Here is a 19,799-nt window from a genome sequence, read left to right as displayed (position 1 = left end):
GGGCATGGGATGGGCATGGGCATGGCAATTGCAATGCAAAAACCATTGCATACTTGGCGCAAAGTTTATTTTTATGCGAACAACGACGCAAGTGGGGGGGTATTGAGGAGTGGATACACACACCCAGGGCTAGGGGCAACAAATCAACTCTGTTTTGGCGCCATACGGCGTCGTCTGCTGGCTCTACTGTACTCAGTTCTCAGCTCTCTGCACTTTTCTTTTGCTTTTCCAGCAGCAGAAGCAGCAAAGGCCGACAAACGCGACCGCGACGCGATTCGACTCGACCAAAAGCCAAGAGCCAAGAGCCCAAAGCCAAAAGGCAGGCGGCCAACTAGTTTTTCCTCAGTTCCTCCTTTTGGCTTATATTGTATGTTGTTTAGTGTGCCATTGACGCTACCAACGTGCGGTTCGTTCTTGCGGTTTTGTGGCAGTTTCGGGCTTTATTCAAAAGCCAACCAAATCGCGTCTACTTCGTCGGCCCAAGAAGAAGGCAAGGAGCAATCGCTGTTGACCCGTAAAACGAAACTAGCTAGATCTAGATTTTGCGTAGCCCAATCCCTTAAAGTTCTTTGAACTTTTGACAAGACAAGGCTCCTGGCGGTTGTATAACCCCAGTTTTTTGGTTGCACTTTAAATGCAATTACTTGAATTTTAATGGGCGCTATTGATTATTTTACTTCCCCGGCGGTTTAGAGTAGGGGGGCGGGAACGAGTTGGATCGAGTCAATGTCTTTTCTGTCGCCCACACTGCGCTTAGAGAATCTGGCCACGCAGCCCATCATGACACAGGATCATGTGCCCGAGGACCAGCGCTACAACAAACAGAATATAGTGGCCCAATGGTGTGTCCCCATCAATGGCAAGGTACCAAGGCACCCAACACCCGACACCTCGACTTAAAACTATAAAACATATATACTATAGTGCTTTCTTTGCTACCTAGATGTACCGCATCGAGCTGGAACATGGCACAACTAGTGGGCGGCGCATGATTTGGGTCAATGGTCGGGTAAGTTTTCGTCTTTCCACCCCCAGCTGGAAACGGGAGTGGGGTGAAGTATTTGCATAGTGTATGGCCATGTAATTACTGTTGTGCTCGCATTCGTAACCCGGAAAATAGAATTAACATTTTTTTGTTTTTGTTTTTAAGTGGATTACATTTTATCCCCCACTGAGCACTGTCATAACTCATTGCAGGAGGTCCTGCGACGCGACTGGATGTTCAAGCTGGTCGGTGAGGACACCTTTCACATCGATCAGTCCCGCTGCATTATACGCGTTGATCCAGCACCTGGCTTCAAGTACGAGTACTCCCTGTACATCGACGGCAAGTCGCACGACCAGTACACAGAGGACGTCACACGTCAGTACCGGCTCTGGCTCAGCACTGGCCACTCTTCGAGCACCTCCGAAACACCCGCCCAGGAGTATCGAATAATGCTCAAGCTGGACACGCTGAGTCTGTACGTGAACGATGACCTGCGCGAGGAGGAGGTAGGTGAAAGGTGTGGCAAGAGACGAGAGGTTCCCCTAAGCATTCCCCCATTTCACAGTCTGTTTTCGTTCACGGCGGCACGGACACCAAGTTCATGCTGCAGGACACGGAATTCGTGCTGCAGGCACGCTCAAGTGGCAATAAACATGATGGCATTGTTCACACTCTGCTGGCCAACGGAGTGCCCGTGCCAGAGGCAAAGATTCAGGAGATTATGCAAGAGCCCGTCTCCATACTGCAGAATAATTGATCCATGAATCGATGCGATACGATACAATACGATAATGTTTTGCATTTGTTGATTTTTTTCTCACTGTCAATTGTTAATAAATAAATACTGAAAAATTAAAACAGATTTGTTGTGAAACGAAAGGGTGGGAGCCACTCTTAATCAGCTTTCTCTGATTAAGAATAAGGATATATCTACTGAACAATTAAACAGGTTAAATGCTAAAGAATCAAGACAATTTCTCTTTCTTATACAATACTTTATTCGTTTTTGTTTATATGGATAATTGTTACGCAAATAATGCTTACGTTCTCAATTTCGTTTTGACATTTTGCTAGCATCAATCAATAAATAAGAAACAAAACAGTCGGAAACATCAGTTGAAGAAGATACAATTACATACATATAGTATACGCTCAGTTGAAAACATTTAAACCTAGGTCAACGTACTCGTAGATCTTGGATATCAAACACAAAAGGGAAACTAGAGGGGAAGGAAGGGCTCTGCTCTCCTTTTAATAGGCTTCATTTTAACATTAAAGTGCAATTCGTAAGTGGTTTAGTGTTTGTCGATTTGTTGCATTCGAGTGGATTGCTTGCTATTATGGATAATTGCTGAATCAAAAACTTGGTTTGATCAATATTATTTGCTTTTGATTGCGTTGTATCTGGAAATATAACAATATATGTGTAGTATCTTTTGTTTTCCATACATTAACAAGTAACATTGAAATTGATTTAGTTTCTTGCAATTCAAAACCCAATCTTTACTCTTTGCAACACAATGATATTTTTGTTTTGGATACGTATTAATTTGAATAAAGTTCTCAATATTTATGTGATTTATCAAAACATAATATACAATTTTTATTTAATATCTACTAATGTATATATTTAGGCTTAAGTTTAAAAAACGTACGCAATGATTGACGCAACAGATTGAACAAAAAATATCAGCATTTTGATTATTTTTGCGGCAAATTGTATCGCCACGAAAAAAATTGTACCTCCTAATAGGCTCAAAAAATTAACAAATACATATATATAGTATATATATATATATATAAACTGTTGTTGTTGTTGTAAGTACAGTGGAATGCATTGAAAAAAAAACATAAAAGAATTTTTTTTAATACCTAACAAAGAAATATTGCCAGTAGACGGATTTTGCTTGTTATAAAAATAAATAATACAAGGAATACAATAAATAAATATATTTTTTTGTTCGTGTGGTACGAGAATAGTGCCCCCCGACGGGGCATCGGGGGGCACTCTTCTCTGTGCGGAATCAAAATGTTCTTTTTGCTTTCGGTTAACTATTTCTGTTCACAATACTCGTACATATTTACGAGCTTGTCGCTTTTAAAAACCATGCTCTCTAACGCTAGACACACACACATTTTACATTAGAGTTTTATATTCTTATACGATATACATAGATTGATTCATTTGAAGTGTGTCCCCTCTCTGCGCACACTTCCTAGTAAAATTAACATTGAAATGTCTTTTGTTGCTGTTAAACGTTTAAAAATTATACCATATATGTATGTATATATTTGATGTAGCTTAAAAATGGTTTCTTGGGATACGCCTGGGAGTCGCCTCCGCAGGGTTTCTGGCTGAAAAGTCTTGCATTGAGTTATGAAAGTGTTTTTTTGTTGCATGGAGTCGGGGCTGCCTAAGTGCTTAAGTAGTAAAGTAATCGTTTGTTTTGTGTAATACTCGCAACTTGTGACTTTTTGCTTTGCTTCTTCTTTGTCTCATATATGTAATATAGATTTTTACGAAAAATGGTATCTGCTGTTAAGAAGATTATATAATTTTGTTAGTTGTGCCATTTTCGTTTAGTTTCTATTAAGTTTAAATTTGTTTTTGTTTTGTTTTGCTTTTGCTATTGCTTTTGCTTTTTCTTTTTAGTTGCTCTGCTAGTTGTTGTTGCTGTGTTGCTCATTGTTGTTGCATGTTGCTTTATCTAATTCGTTATTTTAATTAGTTCAATGGAAGGCAAAACATGTGCTGCAGTAGACTTTTGTTATTATTTGCTTGCATTTGATTATTATGATTGATATTATTACCATTATGATGATGATGTTGCTGCTGTTGCTGCTGCTGCTGCTGTTGAAGTTGCAAGATCTGCTGTTGCTGCTGCTGCTGCTGTTGTTGCTGTGAGTATACTGAATGAGGATGATATTGCTGTTGTTTCTGTTGCTGTTGCTGGCGATAATGTTGCTGCTGGCTTAGATTGTTATTGGCATTGACCGAGCCACCCCCAGTCACCGCCACAGTCGCTCCTGCGCTGTTCAAATGCAAGAGACTCAAATCATCTGCCACAGAATCGTAATCACTGGAGTCCTCGCCATATAGCTGTATAGCAACATGGCGTAACATTGTTATGCAAATTCAATAAAAAGTTTAGCTACAAATACTCACCCTTACATTGTACGGATGTAAGTCACACGTTTCGTGGTGTCAGACGCAATCCTCCAGGGACATCAGCAACGGATTCACATACTCAAAGCCCTCGAACTCCGACTGATCAATGTTGTCAATGACATGACTGAGGAATGGGGTTGAAAGGGGAGCATATTAGAATCATCAAAAGGCATGGTGCAACAAGCTAATGAAGTAACCAAAGGGGACGGGGAAGGGTACGGGGGAGATAGATAGATAGATCTCTCAACTTACTCATCATCCGGGGTCAGCTGCACGGCCTCGCCAGTGAACTCGGGCGGGAAGTTGGCCAAGTCGCGATCTGAGTCTAAGCGTGGCTTGAATGGTGGCGTGACCTGCTTGCGCTCAAGCTGCGTGATGGAGGATGGATCGTCGCATGAGGATAGTAGAAAATCATAATGAATTTTTGTTGGTAAACCATAAGGAAAACTGCCAGCCAATTGGCAAACATAAAACCGAGTTTTTCTCATTCATGTCCGTGTCGTTTGAGCATGATCATGACGATGATAAGATTGTACAACATACTGTCTATGAAAACGAGGTCTGTTCGGTTAATAGGAGTAATAGACAGGGCATGGTCGATATGTGGCTGATTGATACGCACAATTACCTGCTGGGTTAGTCTTAGTTTGGAGGCTAAAAACGATCTTGCAGTGGCAGTATCTCATGCAAAGGACAAACAAAAACTAACAACAAAAAAAACGCTATCCATCTTGTCGTCGGGGGATTCTCGATTTAACTTACGGATCGTCGGGCGTTAGTTCGGGCGGTTCTCGCGTAAATTGAGCATCGAAATTTGTTGTCACATAGGGATCGCCAGGATCCAGGTTCGGTATGTAAGGCGGTTGCACCTCCTTCTGTGCAATCTTCGTACACGTCATTTCATGCGTGTGTAATAATCAAAAAGAAATGCTTTTATATACAGATATCATCAGCGAACCGAAGGTAAAACAAAACAAGAATAATACTCTATAATGATTGCGTTGCAGTTGCGTTAGTTGGCTATCAGCGAGCTTATCTCCGACTAGATTCAATACCAGGTGGAGGTGGAGTCATAGGTTCGATTGGGTTACGTTTTACTTGGCCTAGACCTATTGCCCAGGGTCAATCGGGAAGGCTATTACAGTTGGCGTTCGTTCCTGAGGTGGGAGATTGCGCTATCTCACGTCTCTAGCCTCTAGCCTGCTGTAAAGCATACCCTATAAATCCGATTCAAACCATTCCCTCGGGACATTATCATCATCACAAACAATTCTATAAGCCCATACACAGACACAGCAGGAAGAAGAAAGGGGTGAATCTCGTTGCACTTACCAATTCCCAATCCATATTCTTGAAGAACGGATGGCTGACGATATCCATGAAGGCGGACTCCCGATGGCAGCCCAAACGATCAGCGGGATTCTTGTTGAGGAAACCTTTCAGGACAGAGGCGGCCCGAACGCTCAAGGAGCGCGGTATACGAATGGTCTTCTCCAGAATCACTTGGAACAGATAATCCTCCGTGTTCTGGGCAAACACATATCACATTCTTAGTTGCAGTTTCAGTTTAAGTTTGAGTTGGGGAAAAACTCACCTGATCGGGATTCTCAGAGGCACCGGCCAAGTCGAACGGACTGCGTCCGGCCAGCATCTCATAGAGCAAGACGCCCAGTGCCCACCAGTCGACGGAGAAGCCGTAGTCCTCGCCTCGCAGAATCTCTGGGGCAATGTAGTTGGGTGTGCCGCAGAACGTGGAGGTTGTGTCGCCCGAGCGAATGCCTTCCTTGCACATGCCGTAGTCGGTAAGCTTGATGTGCCCCTCGTGGTCGAGCAGCACGTTGTCCAGCTTCAGATCGCGATAGATGATGCCCTTTTCGTGGAGGAAGTTCAGGGCCAGACTTATCTCCGCCGCATAGAAGCGGGCGTGCTCCTCGGGCAGCCGCCGCTGGCGCTGCATGTGGTACATCAGGTCGCCGCCCCGCACGAACTCAATGACGAAGAAGAGGCGCGACGGCGTCTGGAAGCACGAATGCAGTCCCACCAAGAACGGGTGGTTTGACGCCGTCTCGAACACATGCTTCTCCGTCTGCACCCAGTCGATGTCCTCGTCGTCGGTCACCAGGGCCTTCTTGATCACCTTCATGGCGTAGATGCGACGCGTGCGCCGCAGCTCCACCATTAGCACCTTGGCGTAGCTTCCACGGCCGATGACGCGTATCAGCTCGAAGTCGTTCAGCGAGTACTGGCGCTGGGTGCCCGGCTCCAGGGGATCATCGGGCGGTGGCGGGGCCACGATGTGCGCATGATCGTGCGTCTCGCAGGCGTCCGAGCTGCCGCCCATGGCCTCGTACGGCAGCGGGGGCAATGGCACCGGCATCGGGTCGCTCGACTCCTCGGCCCGCTCCTTGACCAATGGCTCTGGCTGGTCGGTGCAGTGCTTCTGCACCAGCTTGTGGCACTTTTTGTGCACCAGCAGCTTGCATTGTATGCACTTGAAACCCTGTCGTCCCAGGCCCCAGATACGATCCTGGCAATAGGCACAGAAAGCACGCTGCAATCAAGAAGAGAGGGGAAAACCGATTAGAATTTGGGATTTGGGTGGGATGGTGGATACTCACCCGATTGAAACGCTTGGCCTGGAAAATGTGTCCGTTGACGCGATACAGTTTACGCCACCGTCGAGCACCACGTCGATAGATGCTGCCTGTGAAAGGAGATAATGATTTGAAACAAGTTTGATCCATGTAATCCGGTTATACTCACGATCTTCGCCATCGCAGGACAATCCCGGCGCTTGAGGAACATTGGGAAATACTGAAACAACAAAGGAAAAGATTGTTTGTGAGAACTACATATATATATATATATATATATTGGGACGGCTGGGCATGCTTACGGAAAGCTAGTTTGCCCATTGGGTGGTCTTTTATTACCACTCGCTGCGGTGGTCGCTTATCAATTTAATGTGATTTTATTCAGCGATTTTTACTTATAAACGGATTCCGTCCCAGCCACATGTGTTGCTGTTGTCTGTCGAGCGCCCGTTCCACGACTGAGCCACTCGGCCAACCCGCGCTCCTTATCTCTCTGTGCTACGCACCAAGTGGAGAATACAGACAGCGAGAGAGAGAGATACAGATACCCCATGAGCTATGGAGTGGGGGAGTGTGTGCCATAGATATGTAGATAGGAGGGTACTCTCCCTCTCCCTCTCTCTCTCCCTTTTCCAAGTAATGTTAATTAAGCTTTTCCGGGGGACTAGTCCATCAATTGAGACCACTTGTTCGGCTGTCAGGGATTCTGCTTGTGCCCATCATTCATTCAATGCATAATTCAATTAAAGCGTCCCGAGTGTGTTGTCTGCCTGGGTTCAATAATTCTGCCTGTCTACAAGGTTATAATAGTGATAGATTCTACATATTGCCCCATGCCTTGCATTGACCTAGAATCTAACACAGACACACACACACACACGAACACTGGGTATGGCTATCAGTGTTATCAATTCTGATATGAGGGACAAAATTTGTTTGGTCTCTGTTGTTTTTCTTTTTTTTTTTTTGCTTTTTCTGCCGGTTTCTGTATTTTTCATACCTCGTAAATGCCTTGCCCCGGGAGATAACAAAGTTTATGACTAGCAGGCCTGGGGAAATACACAAATAGGAGCCCACTTAGTCGCGATGTGTGGCTAAAAAGGTGCGATTTGCAATCACATTACTCATAACGGACTAGGGCTAATCAGCCACAAGGCCGGAGTCACAAAAGAAAGGCAGTATGTGCTTTCCAAGGAAGATCTATATAGAATCTAGATCGATTGGTAGTTCTGTTACTTCTTAATACACTCTATATGGGGGGTCCGGTCCCTCTCCACACTTTTAATACTAACATGATGCCCCACCACTCATAAACGTCGCCGTCTGAGTGCTATATATTTGGGCCGCCTCGCAGAAGCCGCTCCAGATGATCATTGCGGTCGGGACTCTCTTTGGGGCTGTGGCCGGTTCATAGGTCGCCGGAGCCGAACACAAAACAATGACCAATTGGCTGATGTTCCAGTTAAGAGACGTTAAGGCGCTTTTGGCACGCGCGGGGCGTCGTCACCGCGCGACTTTCAACAGTAAACTGAGGCTCCACCACGGAACAGACGGAAAGAGAACCAAAAACATAACAAAAGAACAATAAAATCAAGTGCAAAACAGAACAGAACAGAATCAGCCTCAAGTGCTCAAGTGGTCGATTGAATTGTCACAAGAACCGAACGCCCAGGGCCCGTCCTCTAATTGGGAGCAAGTGAGAGCGCAGCAAATGGGGCTTCCACGATAGGCTCAGGGCTGGGCAAGCCGAGGGCTACGACTAGTGGGTATCAAAAATAAATCGGAAAAGTAATAACAATTTAAAAAAATGGTGAAAAATTATACTTTTTCAGGAAAATAATATATTTATTGGCAAAGACAAGATTTAGTGGATTTAACACAAATAAATTAAAACTAAAATTATGGTTTAGAGCCAGCTTATGCTCTCGAACATATCCATTTACCTGTCGCATAGGCCGGCTCGATCTCCTCCTCCGACTGCAGCTGATGCTGCGGCGGCATCTGCTGCTGCTGCTGCTGTGGCAGGGCCACGCCCATGGGCACTGTGGGAATGGGCACGGGAATGGGCAGACGCTCGTAGTGAATGCACTCGTGATGATATTGCTGATGATGATGGCCGTGGCCGTTGTGAATGGTGCCCAGGACACTGCTGCGACCTCCAATGCTTCCGCCGGCGATGCTGCCCGCTCCGCAGCCGTTGAGGCCGCTGCCGGCGCTGCCACTGTGACTGTGGTGGCCATGATGGTAGTCAATCAGCATGCCAGGCATGCCCACGGCAATCGAGGCGCTGCCTCCGCCGACGCCGCCGCCGCCGCCGCCGCCACCACTGCTGCCGCCGCCCGAGTCATCCGTCGTTGTGGTGTTCGTGTTGTGGCACCGACTCGAGCACCGTCCGAGGGAGCCGCTGCCCGTGCTGTGGTGTCCCAGGCTGCCCATGTGGCCGGGATGGCCCATGACGAGCATTCCCCCCATGATGGAGCCGCCACAGCCCTGACTCGAATCCGATCCGGAGTCGTGGCCGGCACACACGGCTCCCGCCGATCCCGGCCGGCTCAGGCTGCCACGCGGGGGCGTCACCGATGCCGTTGTCTGCATATAGTGGTGCGTGTACGGGTGCGGATGCGGCACATCATAGTCGCCAGTATCGATGTGGCCCGCCGACATCATTCCAATGCTACCGGTGCTTCCGGTACCGACGCCCACGCCAACGCCCACTCCTACGCCCCCCTGGAGGCAGCCCAACGATCCATGGGCACTCCCGTGGTGGCTGTGGCTGTGGTGGCTCCCATGGTGGCTTCCGTGGTGGCTCCCATGGGCACTGCCGCTCCGACTGTGCAGCGAGACGCCTCGGGTTAGCGTGTTGTTGGCCGACTGTATGGAGCTGACCACTGCGCCCCGGCACATGATGTCCGACAGCTGATTGGCCTGGATGTCGAAGTACTTGGACTTTGGGGGGAGGGAGAGAGGTAGAGATATCAGGATCAGAGTGGTATCGGTTTTGACTCGCTTTGTAGAGCTCTGCTTAAAGGTTGAGATTGAATGATCATTCCTATCATTCCTTTGTATAACAAATATATCGGATCATCAATGATAAATGGGTGATTGCTCAAGTGGTAAGTGTTTCCTGTTAACCACCCACTAATCATTGACTTCTCTAAGGAATGGACCAATGACTGATGACCTATCGTAGCCACCCTTCAAGCAGAGCTCTTTGTCAAGGGAATTCTCTCCTGTAGTACCTGCGGACTATCCAGCTGATCCAACGACTGCCTTCTGGCCGCATAGTCCAGATGTGTCATCAGCTGCTGGGCAGCGGGACAGTTCTTGTTCGAGTGGAGATGCTGCTGCGAAGATGTCAGCAGCGGCGGTGGCGGCGGTGTTATGGAGCCGCAGGGGGAGCCCGGACACGGACTCGAGCAGCGGGACCGGCACGACGGACTGTAGCAGAGGTTGCCGCTCCCCTGTTGATTGGCTGACGGCGTGCTGGGGCAGGTTTGCGATTGTTGGTGCTGATGCTGATGCGGCTGTTGCTGCTGCTGGGGCATGCACGCTGTCGGCAACGGCGGCTGCTGCTGCTGCTCCTCCTCCTCCTCCTCCTGCTGCACTATGTTCACGGGCAGCGGTGTGCACTGCGTTAGGCGGCGCGGCGAGCGTCCCCGATCCACAGTCGTGGCCGACCAGTATCCCCAGGCCATCTTCTGTTCGTGGGTTAATCCTTTTTCCGACGGGCTTCGATTTGTTTTTGGTATTCGCTTAAATCGCGGTTGGCACTTGACTTGAAATCGCGATTAATTGCCGCAAAATTTGCATAAGCTTGCAACGTTCTCAAAGGACAGTCGAGCGGGGGGCGCGCACACAACAACGAGTCGAAGACGGGGGCATGTAATATGCCTGTGAGGCTCATGCACCGTGGCCTGAAAGGGGCAACAACTTGTTGTAAAAACCGAAAGCTCATAGCTCAATTCGAAAGATGTTTTTCTGTGTTTGGGCCTGGAATATCAGCCGGCAGAAGTTCTTTCAACTTGAGAATACGATTCAAGGCTTTCCAAAACGACAAAATCGAACCCATATGAGAAAGATCTGCTGCAGAGGTCTTAATTCGACTGCCGTTTTTCCCATTAGGGCCCCACTGTGCCACTCTCTATATTCCACAAATGGAGCGCATAACAAAATAACGAAGAACAGGCTGCGGCGACGGCGGCGGCAGGAGAAGTGCCGGAGCAAAGCGGAACAAGGTCCCAGCTGCAATTACAGTTACATGGCAAAAGCGCCACAGGCCGACTAGAAACTATGCAAACTTTGAAAGCCCCCACCCCACCTCTAGGGTGCCACCCCGCCCTGGCACGCCGATCAACTACCACAAACAGGGCAGAGTTTTGTAGAAAATGATTGATTAAAACAAAAGCAAGAAAAAATTCCTTGTGCAAGGATACGAGCGACCGACCATAAGCGTGCGCTAAGGGCGTGGCCGGTGTGTGGGCGTCACATGCAGACGCCGTTGCCGCAGAAACCACACCTAAAAAAAAAATATAAATTGTGTAATAATGGGCAAAAGAGCGACAGAGAGCGAGACTGGGCAAGAGAGAAAGCGAGCGGGGAGCAATGCAAGTGAAACAGCTGACAACTCTGTCAAGGCGCACACACACACACACACACACACACGCTCACTGGCGTGGCGCAAACTTTTGCAGAGACAGTTGCTGCGACGACAATCACAAACAATTTAACCCAAGTCAAACGAGCGCACAAGTTGCTGCAAATTGACAAAGGCGTGAAAGAGGCAGAAGCAGAAGCAGAAGGCGAAGGCGAAGCAGAGCAGCAGCCGAAAGACGAAAGAGAGCCGAAGAGAGCAGGAAAGCAAGGTTTATTGTATGCTGGGTGAGAAGTATTGCCATCATTTACTCTTCAGAAAGTATTTTCTACTCTCTTTGCCTGCGTTTCAGTTTCTCTGCCCAATAAAAGCTGCAACGGAAATAAGTGCCAAGTACAGGCGGCTCTTTCGCACTTAAATACCGAAGTCGAAGTCTTCGCTATTCTGCTTTGTTCCTAGACAGACGGCGAAAGAGTACCAAGGATGGTCTCTGTCACCTCATAATAAATACACCTTGAACAAAAGCGCCGCTTACTCTTGCTCTCTCACTCTCTCTCTCTCGCTGGGTCTTCTGCTGGCTTCTCTTCTCTCCCTGTAAGACGCGCGCAGGGAAATTTACTCAGTTGCCCACATAAGTATGCAGTCCGCTGTACCCTCTGCCATCAGGCCACCCACCCACCAATGCAGTCAAGTGTAAATAGAAAATTTTCTTCAAGTGTATTGGTAGGTCACATCGAAATCGCTTGTCGCTGACGTTGTTGTTTAGACAATTGAAATTAAGTACTCCACTTTCATGCATAATTCGCATGATTAACGAGGGTCCAAGTGGGTCGAAAGCTGATGCTGGGGACTGCCAAGACCGATACGAAGGCTGGGACCAATTCCAAGGGCTGCTTAGGTGGACGGACATCCACCACTTGACTCAAGAGCTTTTGTCGTGACAAGGCAAGCAGATCCTTTTGTTTGGTCCTCATTTCCCATCTCCCTGTTTTCCATCGCCTGCTCTTGGCTTATCTGCTGATGATGCAGTCTCGAGGGGCGGACAAGGCCCCAAAGTGATGCATTTCGGAACTTGGCTTACTCTTTCCCCCCTACCACTCAATCTGTGTATCGCCCGCCCTCTCTCCTACATCGTTTGCTAAATATAAACACTTGGGTCCTGGCCCGGCCGGCATTGTTTTTCCTGTAATTGGAGCATGAATATTGGTTGCTGCTTGTTTGCCCAGGGGGTGGGGCAAAACATCCCACACAAAACCACCCACAGCAGACCTTATCCGACCTCTATGCTTGCGACAGCTCTAGAGACCAAGAGAATTGGATGGTTAGCCTGTATCATTGGCAACCCTAATTACAAACTGGTTACTCAATCTGTTACCACCTAATAGATACGATATATTTACGATATTTATATATTGTAATCTGATTTAGGCATTTAATGCAATCGAGTGCTATCAAATTTAATTATTCGTACAACCATATCAATTGCCTATTAATTTCATTACTTATTATGCGGACCATTAATACCGCATTTAAATAAACTGAAACCACCAATAAGCGCAGCTTCTTACATCACTGAACAGCTTCATATTTAGCCAGACACGCCCCAATCTAGGGCCAGACCAGTCCAGGCCAGGCCATGCAGCGATAAACATAAGCAGGCAATGGCCATCTGGAGAGATGCGAAACAATCTCCTGGATACCAGCTACAAGCCGCGTCGGGCATCAATAGTTAAACATCAATTTGGTTGGGCCGAGTGACGTCAAGGCCCGAGCCTGGGCACCTGCTTCCCCTTCAGCTCCCACACGGTTATAAAATTTCAAACCCAACAAACGGAGGATGGAGAGTGTAGAGTGGAGGATGGAGAGGACGGATGCTGTGGCAGTATAAAGTTACCAGCAAAAGCACCGGGCGTTATGGCGTGGCCCAGCCAAAGGGACGTCATGTGCATATTGAATGGAAGACCCCGCAATGCTCGCTTCCTCTCCCCACTTTTGCACCTAAGTGGACTTCTTGTTTGCTGAACTAACAATAATTTCATTAAGCCCAATGGCATCATTAAAATTTGCCAAACAATCATAATGGGGCACAGGCCGGGTCCAAAGGAACCCGAGAATTCTGAAACCAATTCGGGGAAAAGTGAAAATTTGCTGATTTAACTTTTTGCGGAGGAAGCAGAACACCTGGTTTTTGGGGGGCGGGGGGTGATGTTGGGCGCCCAACAAAAGCCTTCAGGGACGAAAAGAAAGAAACGAAAAAGTTGAAATGGCATTGCGACAGCCTGGCCAACAAAATGTCTTGCCAAAAAGGAAAATTTCACTGCCCTGCAGCTTCTGGCGTGAGTATGTATTGTATTTGTATATGCGCGCCTATACGATATACGTATATCCATTTATTCGCACCAGTTTGTGTGGATTCTGGTCTGGCACAGACGCAGAGGCAGTGCAAGCATCGCTTGATGAAGTGCAAATGCCTGGGGTCAAGTTTAGGGTGGGGATTCTCGCACACACACACACACTCGCCCGTCTCTGAGTGTGTCTGGTCCAACATGGAAATGGAAATGGTTCGATTTTGGGAGATCTGTAGCTCGATATTTACCGCTAGATTTCGAACACTGTCCCGAAAACTTTTACCTCAACACTTAAGATTTAATATGACTTTAGGGAATATCGCCCTTACAAGTCCAGAACACATTTACAATAAACGACAGATGGTTTCATCCAGCGGATGGAGCTCTATAATCTTAATGGATGGTGTTGCAAGAATCCTTTGTCGTTCAACGCCTAAAGGTATGCTAGACACCCCGAGAGGGGTTGTCCGAGTTAAAGCTGCCAAAATTTCCATAAATCCAACTCAAAAATTCGTGTTTCCCCTGTCCGCTGCCCTTCTTTCTGCTTACAAATTCCAAAAAGTTTCCACTTCATTAGCAGCCCGAAAGTTCCATTCATGAAAATATACATGAATTTATGTTAATCATTCTCGTTTCAGCCCTTTTCCCTCCGACGCATTTGTTGCCAAAAAGGAAATTGTATGGCAACTAATCAGAAAAACCGACGACTAACACGCCGGCAGAGCCGTCAAAAAATGTTGCCCAGGGGCAATTGATTTTTTCGTACGATTTTCAGGATTACCAAAGTATGCGAGAGGGCAGATACGCAGCTACGGGTTGGGGGGGGGCCTGCAGAAATGCTTATAATTATATAAAATTATGTTGTTTGGCACTTTTTTCGTTACTTTTGACGGCTCCGTCTATGAATTTGTTTCGACTTTACACCGCAAATGCTTTACAGCGTTATATGTGTGCACAAATACGTGTACATAAACATATTTATGTGCATATGTATAATCATATATATGTATATGTACTGTGGTGTACGGGTGAGTGTGCGAGACGCGAGGTTAAACACGATTTGGGAGCCCGGAGTCGATTCGGAGTCCGCACGGCACTTCCACACAGGCAAACAGCCAACGCGCGAGTGAATGCCGAAGCAGTCCCGTTATGCTGGGGATATTTCTCGCGCTGACTGAGGAATAAAGTTCGCAGAGAGCCAAAGCCAGAGCCAAAGCTAACGAGAGAGTTCAATGTCAGGTGACGCGGACGGGCTGCTCTCCCGCGCCTGGCTCCTCCGCTGCGGAGTTGTTTTTGCAGCACAAATAAAAGCCGCAGACCGGCGCTTTGGGCATTGCCAGGCAGCCCGAAACACATTGAGCTGGCAATGCCGGGCCTCAGCTTCAGCTCAGCTGTTTTTTGTTACGCTTGGGGAAATGCTCTCTCTCTCTCTCTGTCTCTACCTCTCTGTCTTTCTAGCTGTCTCCATCGGATTGTCTCCCGTCTCGCTCTGGTGTAGCGGCATCTTGTGTATCGACCGACCTTATGTGCTCCAAAGTTATTTGGACCTGGATAAAGTTTTTCTCTGCCTCGTCGGTTGTCTGTGTCTGTGCGTGTGTGTGTGTGTCTGTGGCTGGGGCAGCGTGGCCATATTGCAGGCGCATAAATTATAACGGTACTTTCTGTTGCTGGCTTTTTTCTACCGTTGTTATTGTCAGTTCCGTTTTGGGATGGACAGGAGGGCGGTCGCAGCATTGTTGGTACGGGCCGGAGATGAAGCCGGAAGGTAAGCCGGTAACATACAAAAAGAACCTCCCCCCCCCCACACCCTACTGGAGCCGAAACAACGGCTTATAAACACACACGCACACGTGTTCATACCAACACTGCCATTTACTAATCAACACTGGCACAGGGACAGTGTAACCACACCAACAACAGAACAGGCAGGCAGCGGCAGGGAACACCAGAGGAAGCAGTAACAACAACATCAGCAAGTCTTGTCGTGTAATGCTTTTAGGATACATGTACAGGTACGGGTGCATGTGTGTGTGTGTGTGTGTGTGTGTGCCGGGCCGTTCTAGCGCCTGTAACGGTAACATAATACCCCCATACACGCACTGGCAGAATGCTTTTAATCCGCTTTTTTTCACACGTGGCCACAAAACAACAAACTAAACGTAAGGAAGTCTAGCTGCGAAGGCCGAACCTCTTTATACCCTTACAAAGCGATCGTACAGAATCATTGTGATTCTATAGCTGCACGCCACTAACCAACAAACAGAAATGATATATCTTTAGGCCACCTGGCGACAGAGGCGATCTAAATGCGCCGTTATGTGCTGTCTGTTTCCTGGTGAATGGTATACAAATATCACCTGGATGAGTTTATGGGGGCGGAAGTGAGCCTCCCTTGGGTTACACACTGTTGGTGAACATCAGAATAACCCCTGCAAAGGTATAACAATATGGTCCACAATTTCCTTTTTTGAGGAGGAGAGTGCTGCATCCGTATGGCCATAAAATATCAGGATGCCTGGCCCACCAAACACACAAAAACAAAGCCAGAAAAAGGGGAAAGGGTAGCTCCTTCCCATCCTCAACGACCCTTCCCCAACTTTGTTTAGTGCTGCTGGCAGTTATCATATCTGCCGTGCAGTTAGGTCTCCTCTTTCCGGGTACACGCTCAGAATACGGGATACGGCCAAAGGTACGCTGGGAGGGGGGACATATGTGAAGGTCGGAGTAATCTGGGTCTCACCAGAAGCTAACACTCTACAGGGAATGCAACATATCGGATATAAGATGATGATAAGATGATGCACTCTTTGAGATAGTCCCATAATGCACTCAAAAGTGTAATTTTTTGGCAAACTAAATAATATTTTTGAAGAGTATTTAAAGAGCATTCCTTCTTCTGTCCATTTTATTTTCATTCTGATCTTTGTTTAGTAATTTATTTTTGGTTTTATAGAGGGTTCTCTGTTTGGCGTTTGCCAGACCAAGTCCCATCTTTTTGTGGCAACCATTTAACAAAAAATGAGTTCTCATATGTGTTGCAAATTAAAATCTCCCCTCCAAAAAAATGAGCCAAAAACCTAAACCCACACTGAGCAAACAATTTAATTATAATGAATTATAAACGAACCCGAAAAGCCAACAGCCAACAGAATTTGTATGGAAAAGTGAAGAGAAAAACGTTGTATGCTTTAGGCCAAACCACAAGGCAGGTTCTGTGGCAATTCAGCTTGTGTGTCTGTATGAGTACAAGTTAATTAATATTTTATGTTATTAAGTCGAGGAGATGCTCTTCGCTTTCGGCAATGTATGGGGTCAGAGGGGGGCGCTGCATGGCAGCAGGACTAATAAAGCCCTCTGTGCTCCCGTCCTGTTTAATCGAGCTTAAATGTTTTAAAGCAGCTCAAGCACTGCAGGCACTTTGATGATGTTGCTTATTGGCTAATGGATTTATTGAAGCCTACTTTTCGGGGATTATTCAATCAAAATTGTGGGATACAACTTGGGGGAAGGTCGAATAATTAGAATGAAAACTTCCATATACCCATGGTCTTTCAATAAATGCAGGAAGAGCTTCAAGATACATAAATATATCTGCCAATTAAATAAAAATGTTTTGGGTATTCGTCGACGCCCAGTACATATTTTATTTAAAGCAAATCTGGGCAAAAATTTTTGATAAAGCGCGGTCCATTAAGCGCAGGAGGCCTGCACCCTAGCACAAAGTACTAGTGTTTTAAATATACATATATGAAACATTTGATAATACCTATAATCATTATTCTACAAGCTTCCACAATTATACGTAAATATATGGCAAAGTCGTAAGGTTTTCTGTTGTACAGCATATAAATATATAGTAATGACTCAATAATGACTCAAAAGATAAGTAACCTGAATTGATAAGTGATATTGTACCACATCCAACCACAGCTGGATTTATGCGGGCTTATGTACTAAATGTTCATCATGGGAATCTTCACAGCCTATAAATAGGTATCGTAAATGGCTTAAGAACTCACCATGAATGACCAATTGGGAATCGTAGTTCATCTCATACAATCGGATGGCTTCGTCCAGTTCCATTTTGGTGGATATCGTGCATGGATCGTTCTCCTCGTCCACCCACTTGATGGTAAAGGCCTGCAAAAGGAAGTAATCTTTGCCTGTAGATACCTTCTTCCGCACTAAAGTTTATCTGAAAGCTTACCTGATCGATGGGAAATCGGCATATGTTGCGTATTTCATAGCAGAGCTCCTCGTAGGAGACATTCTTGTTGATGGTGGTGATGATTACCTGGCCGTTGTAGGCGGTTTTCACCGTAATGCTGTTGGGAGTGTTGGCCAGCAGGCTGGCGCTGTTCAGACTGCCGGCGCCGCTACTGCCATCGGTCAAGATTTGCGAGGGCATTTTCTGCATTTGCTTCACCGTTATTTAATAGATTTGTTTTCGCTAAAACACGCACGTACTCAAACACACACACACACACGCAAAAACGCACAGACGCACAAACGAAAACACGAAAAGATAACAGCAAAACTGCAAGAAGAATAAGATAAAAGATTAATCAAGAGATCGCCCACATGCACACACACTAGTTCGATTCTAGTTTGAACTGGCGCCCAAACAGCTGTTGTCAACTTTGACATTTGGTAGGCATTCCACAGGTAGTTGTTGTTGCTGCTGCACAAAATGGAGACGGATCCAAAACATACCAAAGTGATTCATGCCCCAAATAAGCGGAACAAACGCCCCTTAAAACCAGCCCAGAAGCAGAGGAAGAAGCAGCATAATAGAAGGCATATAAGTTTAGTTGTCTTTTTCTTTTACTGGCCATCTTTTACTTGGGGTATAATTAATGCCGTGCATTGACTTGCACAAACACTCCCTCCCTCTCTCTCTCTCACGCGCTCTTCGTTGGCAGCAAATGCCGCAACAAATACCAAAGCGAACGATTAGCAGACACAGAGAAAAAGGGAGAGGCAGAGTAGGGGCAGGGAGTGGGACAGAGAAAGAGTCTCGACAACCTGTTTTAATAGATTTGCATTTTTCAATTGTGCCGCTGTCTTTCTGCAATTACTTATTGCCCAATTCGTCCAATACTTAATTCTAAGCGATTTTCTTTAGATCAAATGCTTACACCACACACAGAAAACGCAATTTGTTTAACCAAAAATAAGCGACGAACAAACGCCGCAAAGGAATGACAAATCAAACACAAAACGAAACACGCACACACACCCGAGAACAGAAACGAAAGCCAATTATAAGTTCACACACATTTTAATTGAAGGCGCTCGATTGAGGTTAAAGACTTTTCGCTGGCTATGGCTTGAATTTGTTGTTGAATTTGTTTAAATAAATTAAATCTAACATCGCTAGGAGCGAGGACCAGTGTGACCGCGGAAGGTGATAAAAATATACGGCCTGACCATCAGAAATATACCGTCTCAAATTAAAAATATACTGTAAAAATACTGATGAATTATGCAAGTTGCACCCATATTTCTTAATTTTGATATTCCGTCGAATATTACTAGCTAGATAGAACCCTCAGCTCTGCCCACATTATTTTATCCAATTAATGAATCATATTTCTATATGACTGGCTAATTTTAGGGACTTCTTTTTATTGTATGACTAAAATAAGGATTAAAAAAAAAGGTCAACAAAAAAACAGTGGCAATGTCACCTAATTTCTCACTTGTTGATTGTCAACCGGAGTATGGGCATTTGTATACCCTATTTCGTTTATTTAATTTGAAGAAACTGTTTTCAAAGATTTTTTAGAACGTAATAAAGAACTTTTCTCAGCACATATCATGCACATGATTAGTGTCTTGCATACATATATCTCGATCCTGATATCAATTCTTGGTCATTTTAATGAGATAACAAACGGCAGAATATCGTTTTAATAGCTTAATATCCAAAAAAAAGGATTTGGATGCCATCCATTGGAATAAGTGATGCACGGAAGCATATTTTGAGATTGCGATGCCCTTTGTTTTTAAATTTAAAAATCAAATCTAACATAGGGCCTTCAGCCAGGGCAGCACACATAAAATAGCAGTATTAAAATACCAAAAACAGTGCTGCATAACTTATTTA

At 46.0% G+C, this 19,799-nt stretch overlaps 2 protein-coding genes across 8 annotated transcripts; one reads left to right on the top strand and one right to left on the bottom strand.

Annotated features, from left to right (window-relative positions):
* The first annotated feature begins 406 nt into the window (after nt 1-406).
* On the top strand, nt 407-1,815 carry LOC6590482 (fas apoptotic inhibitory molecule 1). 2 transcript variants are annotated; one of them, XM_026986267.1, is made up of 5 exons: nt 407-490; nt 694-864; nt 944-1,009; nt 1,198-1,494; nt 1,554-1,815. In XM_026986267.1, the coding sequence occupies exons 2-5, from the start codon at nt 727-729 to the stop codon at nt 1,743-1,745; spliced, it is 693 nt and encodes a 230-aa protein (XP_026842068.1). In that variant the 5' UTR covers nt 407-490; nt 694-726; the 3' UTR covers nt 1,746-1,815. The 2 variants fall into 2 exon arrangements, with proteins under 2 accessions (XP_026842068.1, XP_026842067.1); XM_026986266.1 differs by having other exon boundaries at nt 407-864.
* A 1,823-nt stretch (nt 1,816-3,638) lies between these two features.
* On the bottom strand, nt 3,639-18,206 carry LOC6590481 (atypical protein kinase C). Of its 6 annotated transcripts, none has more exons than XM_026985291.1 (9): nt 17,898-18,206; nt 17,710-17,830; nt 6,921-6,971; nt 6,776-6,861; nt 5,752-6,708; nt 5,490-5,684; nt 4,920-5,041; nt 4,155-4,281; nt 3,639-4,088 (listed from the first exon to the last, which is right to left on the bottom strand). In XM_026985291.1, the coding sequence occupies exons 1-8, from the start codon at nt 18,105-18,107 to the stop codon at nt 4,194-4,196; spliced, it is 1,830 nt and encodes a 609-aa protein (XP_026841092.1). In that variant the 5' UTR covers nt 18,108-18,206; the 3' UTR covers nt 3,639-4,088; nt 4,155-4,193. The 6 variants fall into 6 exon arrangements, with proteins under 6 accessions (XP_026841092.1, XP_026841093.1, XP_026841090.1 ...); XM_026985292.1 differs by lacking the exon at nt 4,920-5,041 and adding an exon at nt 4,410-4,525 and having other exon boundaries at nt 17,898-18,203; XM_026985289.1 differs by lacking the exons at nt 17,710-17,830; nt 17,898-18,206 and adding exons at nt 8,695-9,697; nt 9,991-10,665.
* Nucleotides 18,207-19,799: the final 1,593 nt, after the last annotated feature.

This window comes from Drosophila persimilis, unplaced genomic scaffold, assembly GCF_003286085.1.
Source record: "Drosophila persimilis strain 14011-0111.01,24,50 unplaced genomic scaffold, DperRS2 tig00000002-arrow-pilon, whole genome shotgun sequence".
Taxonomy (NCBI): Eukaryota; Metazoa; Arthropoda; class Insecta; order Diptera; family Drosophilidae; genus Drosophila; species Drosophila persimilis.
This window is presented reverse-complemented; position numbering and strand designations above follow the sequence as displayed.

What these genes read in the sequence shown, in the direction of transcription:
- LOC6590482 (XM_026986267.1), top strand. Translation starts at nt 727, where the DNA reads ATGTCTTTTCTGTCGCCCACACTGCGCTTAGAGAATCTGGCCACGCAG. An exon ending in GTGTCCCCATCAATGGCAAG is followed by an intron (nt 865 to 943) that starts GTACCAAGGCAC and finishes TTTGCTACCTAG; the next exon opens with ATGTACCGCATCGAGCTGGA. An exon ending in TGATTTGGGTCAATGGTCGG is followed by an intron (nt 1,010 to 1,197) that starts GTAAGTTTTCGT and finishes AACTCATTGCAG; the next exon opens with GAGGTCCTGCGACGCGACTG.
- LOC6590481 (XM_026985289.1), bottom strand. Translation starts at nt 10,446, where the DNA reads ATGGCCTGGGGATACTGGTCGGCCACGACTGTGGATCGGGGACGCTCG. An exon ending in ATCAGCTGGATAGTCCGCAG is followed by an intron (nt 9,698 to 9,990) that starts GTACTACAGGAG and finishes CTCCCCCCAAAG; the next exon opens with TCCAAGTACTTCGACATCCA. An exon ending in AGAATATGGATTGGGAATTG is followed by an intron (nt 5,042 to 5,489) that starts GTAAGTGCAACG and finishes ACGTGTACGAAG; the next exon opens with ATTGCACAGAAGGAGGTGCA.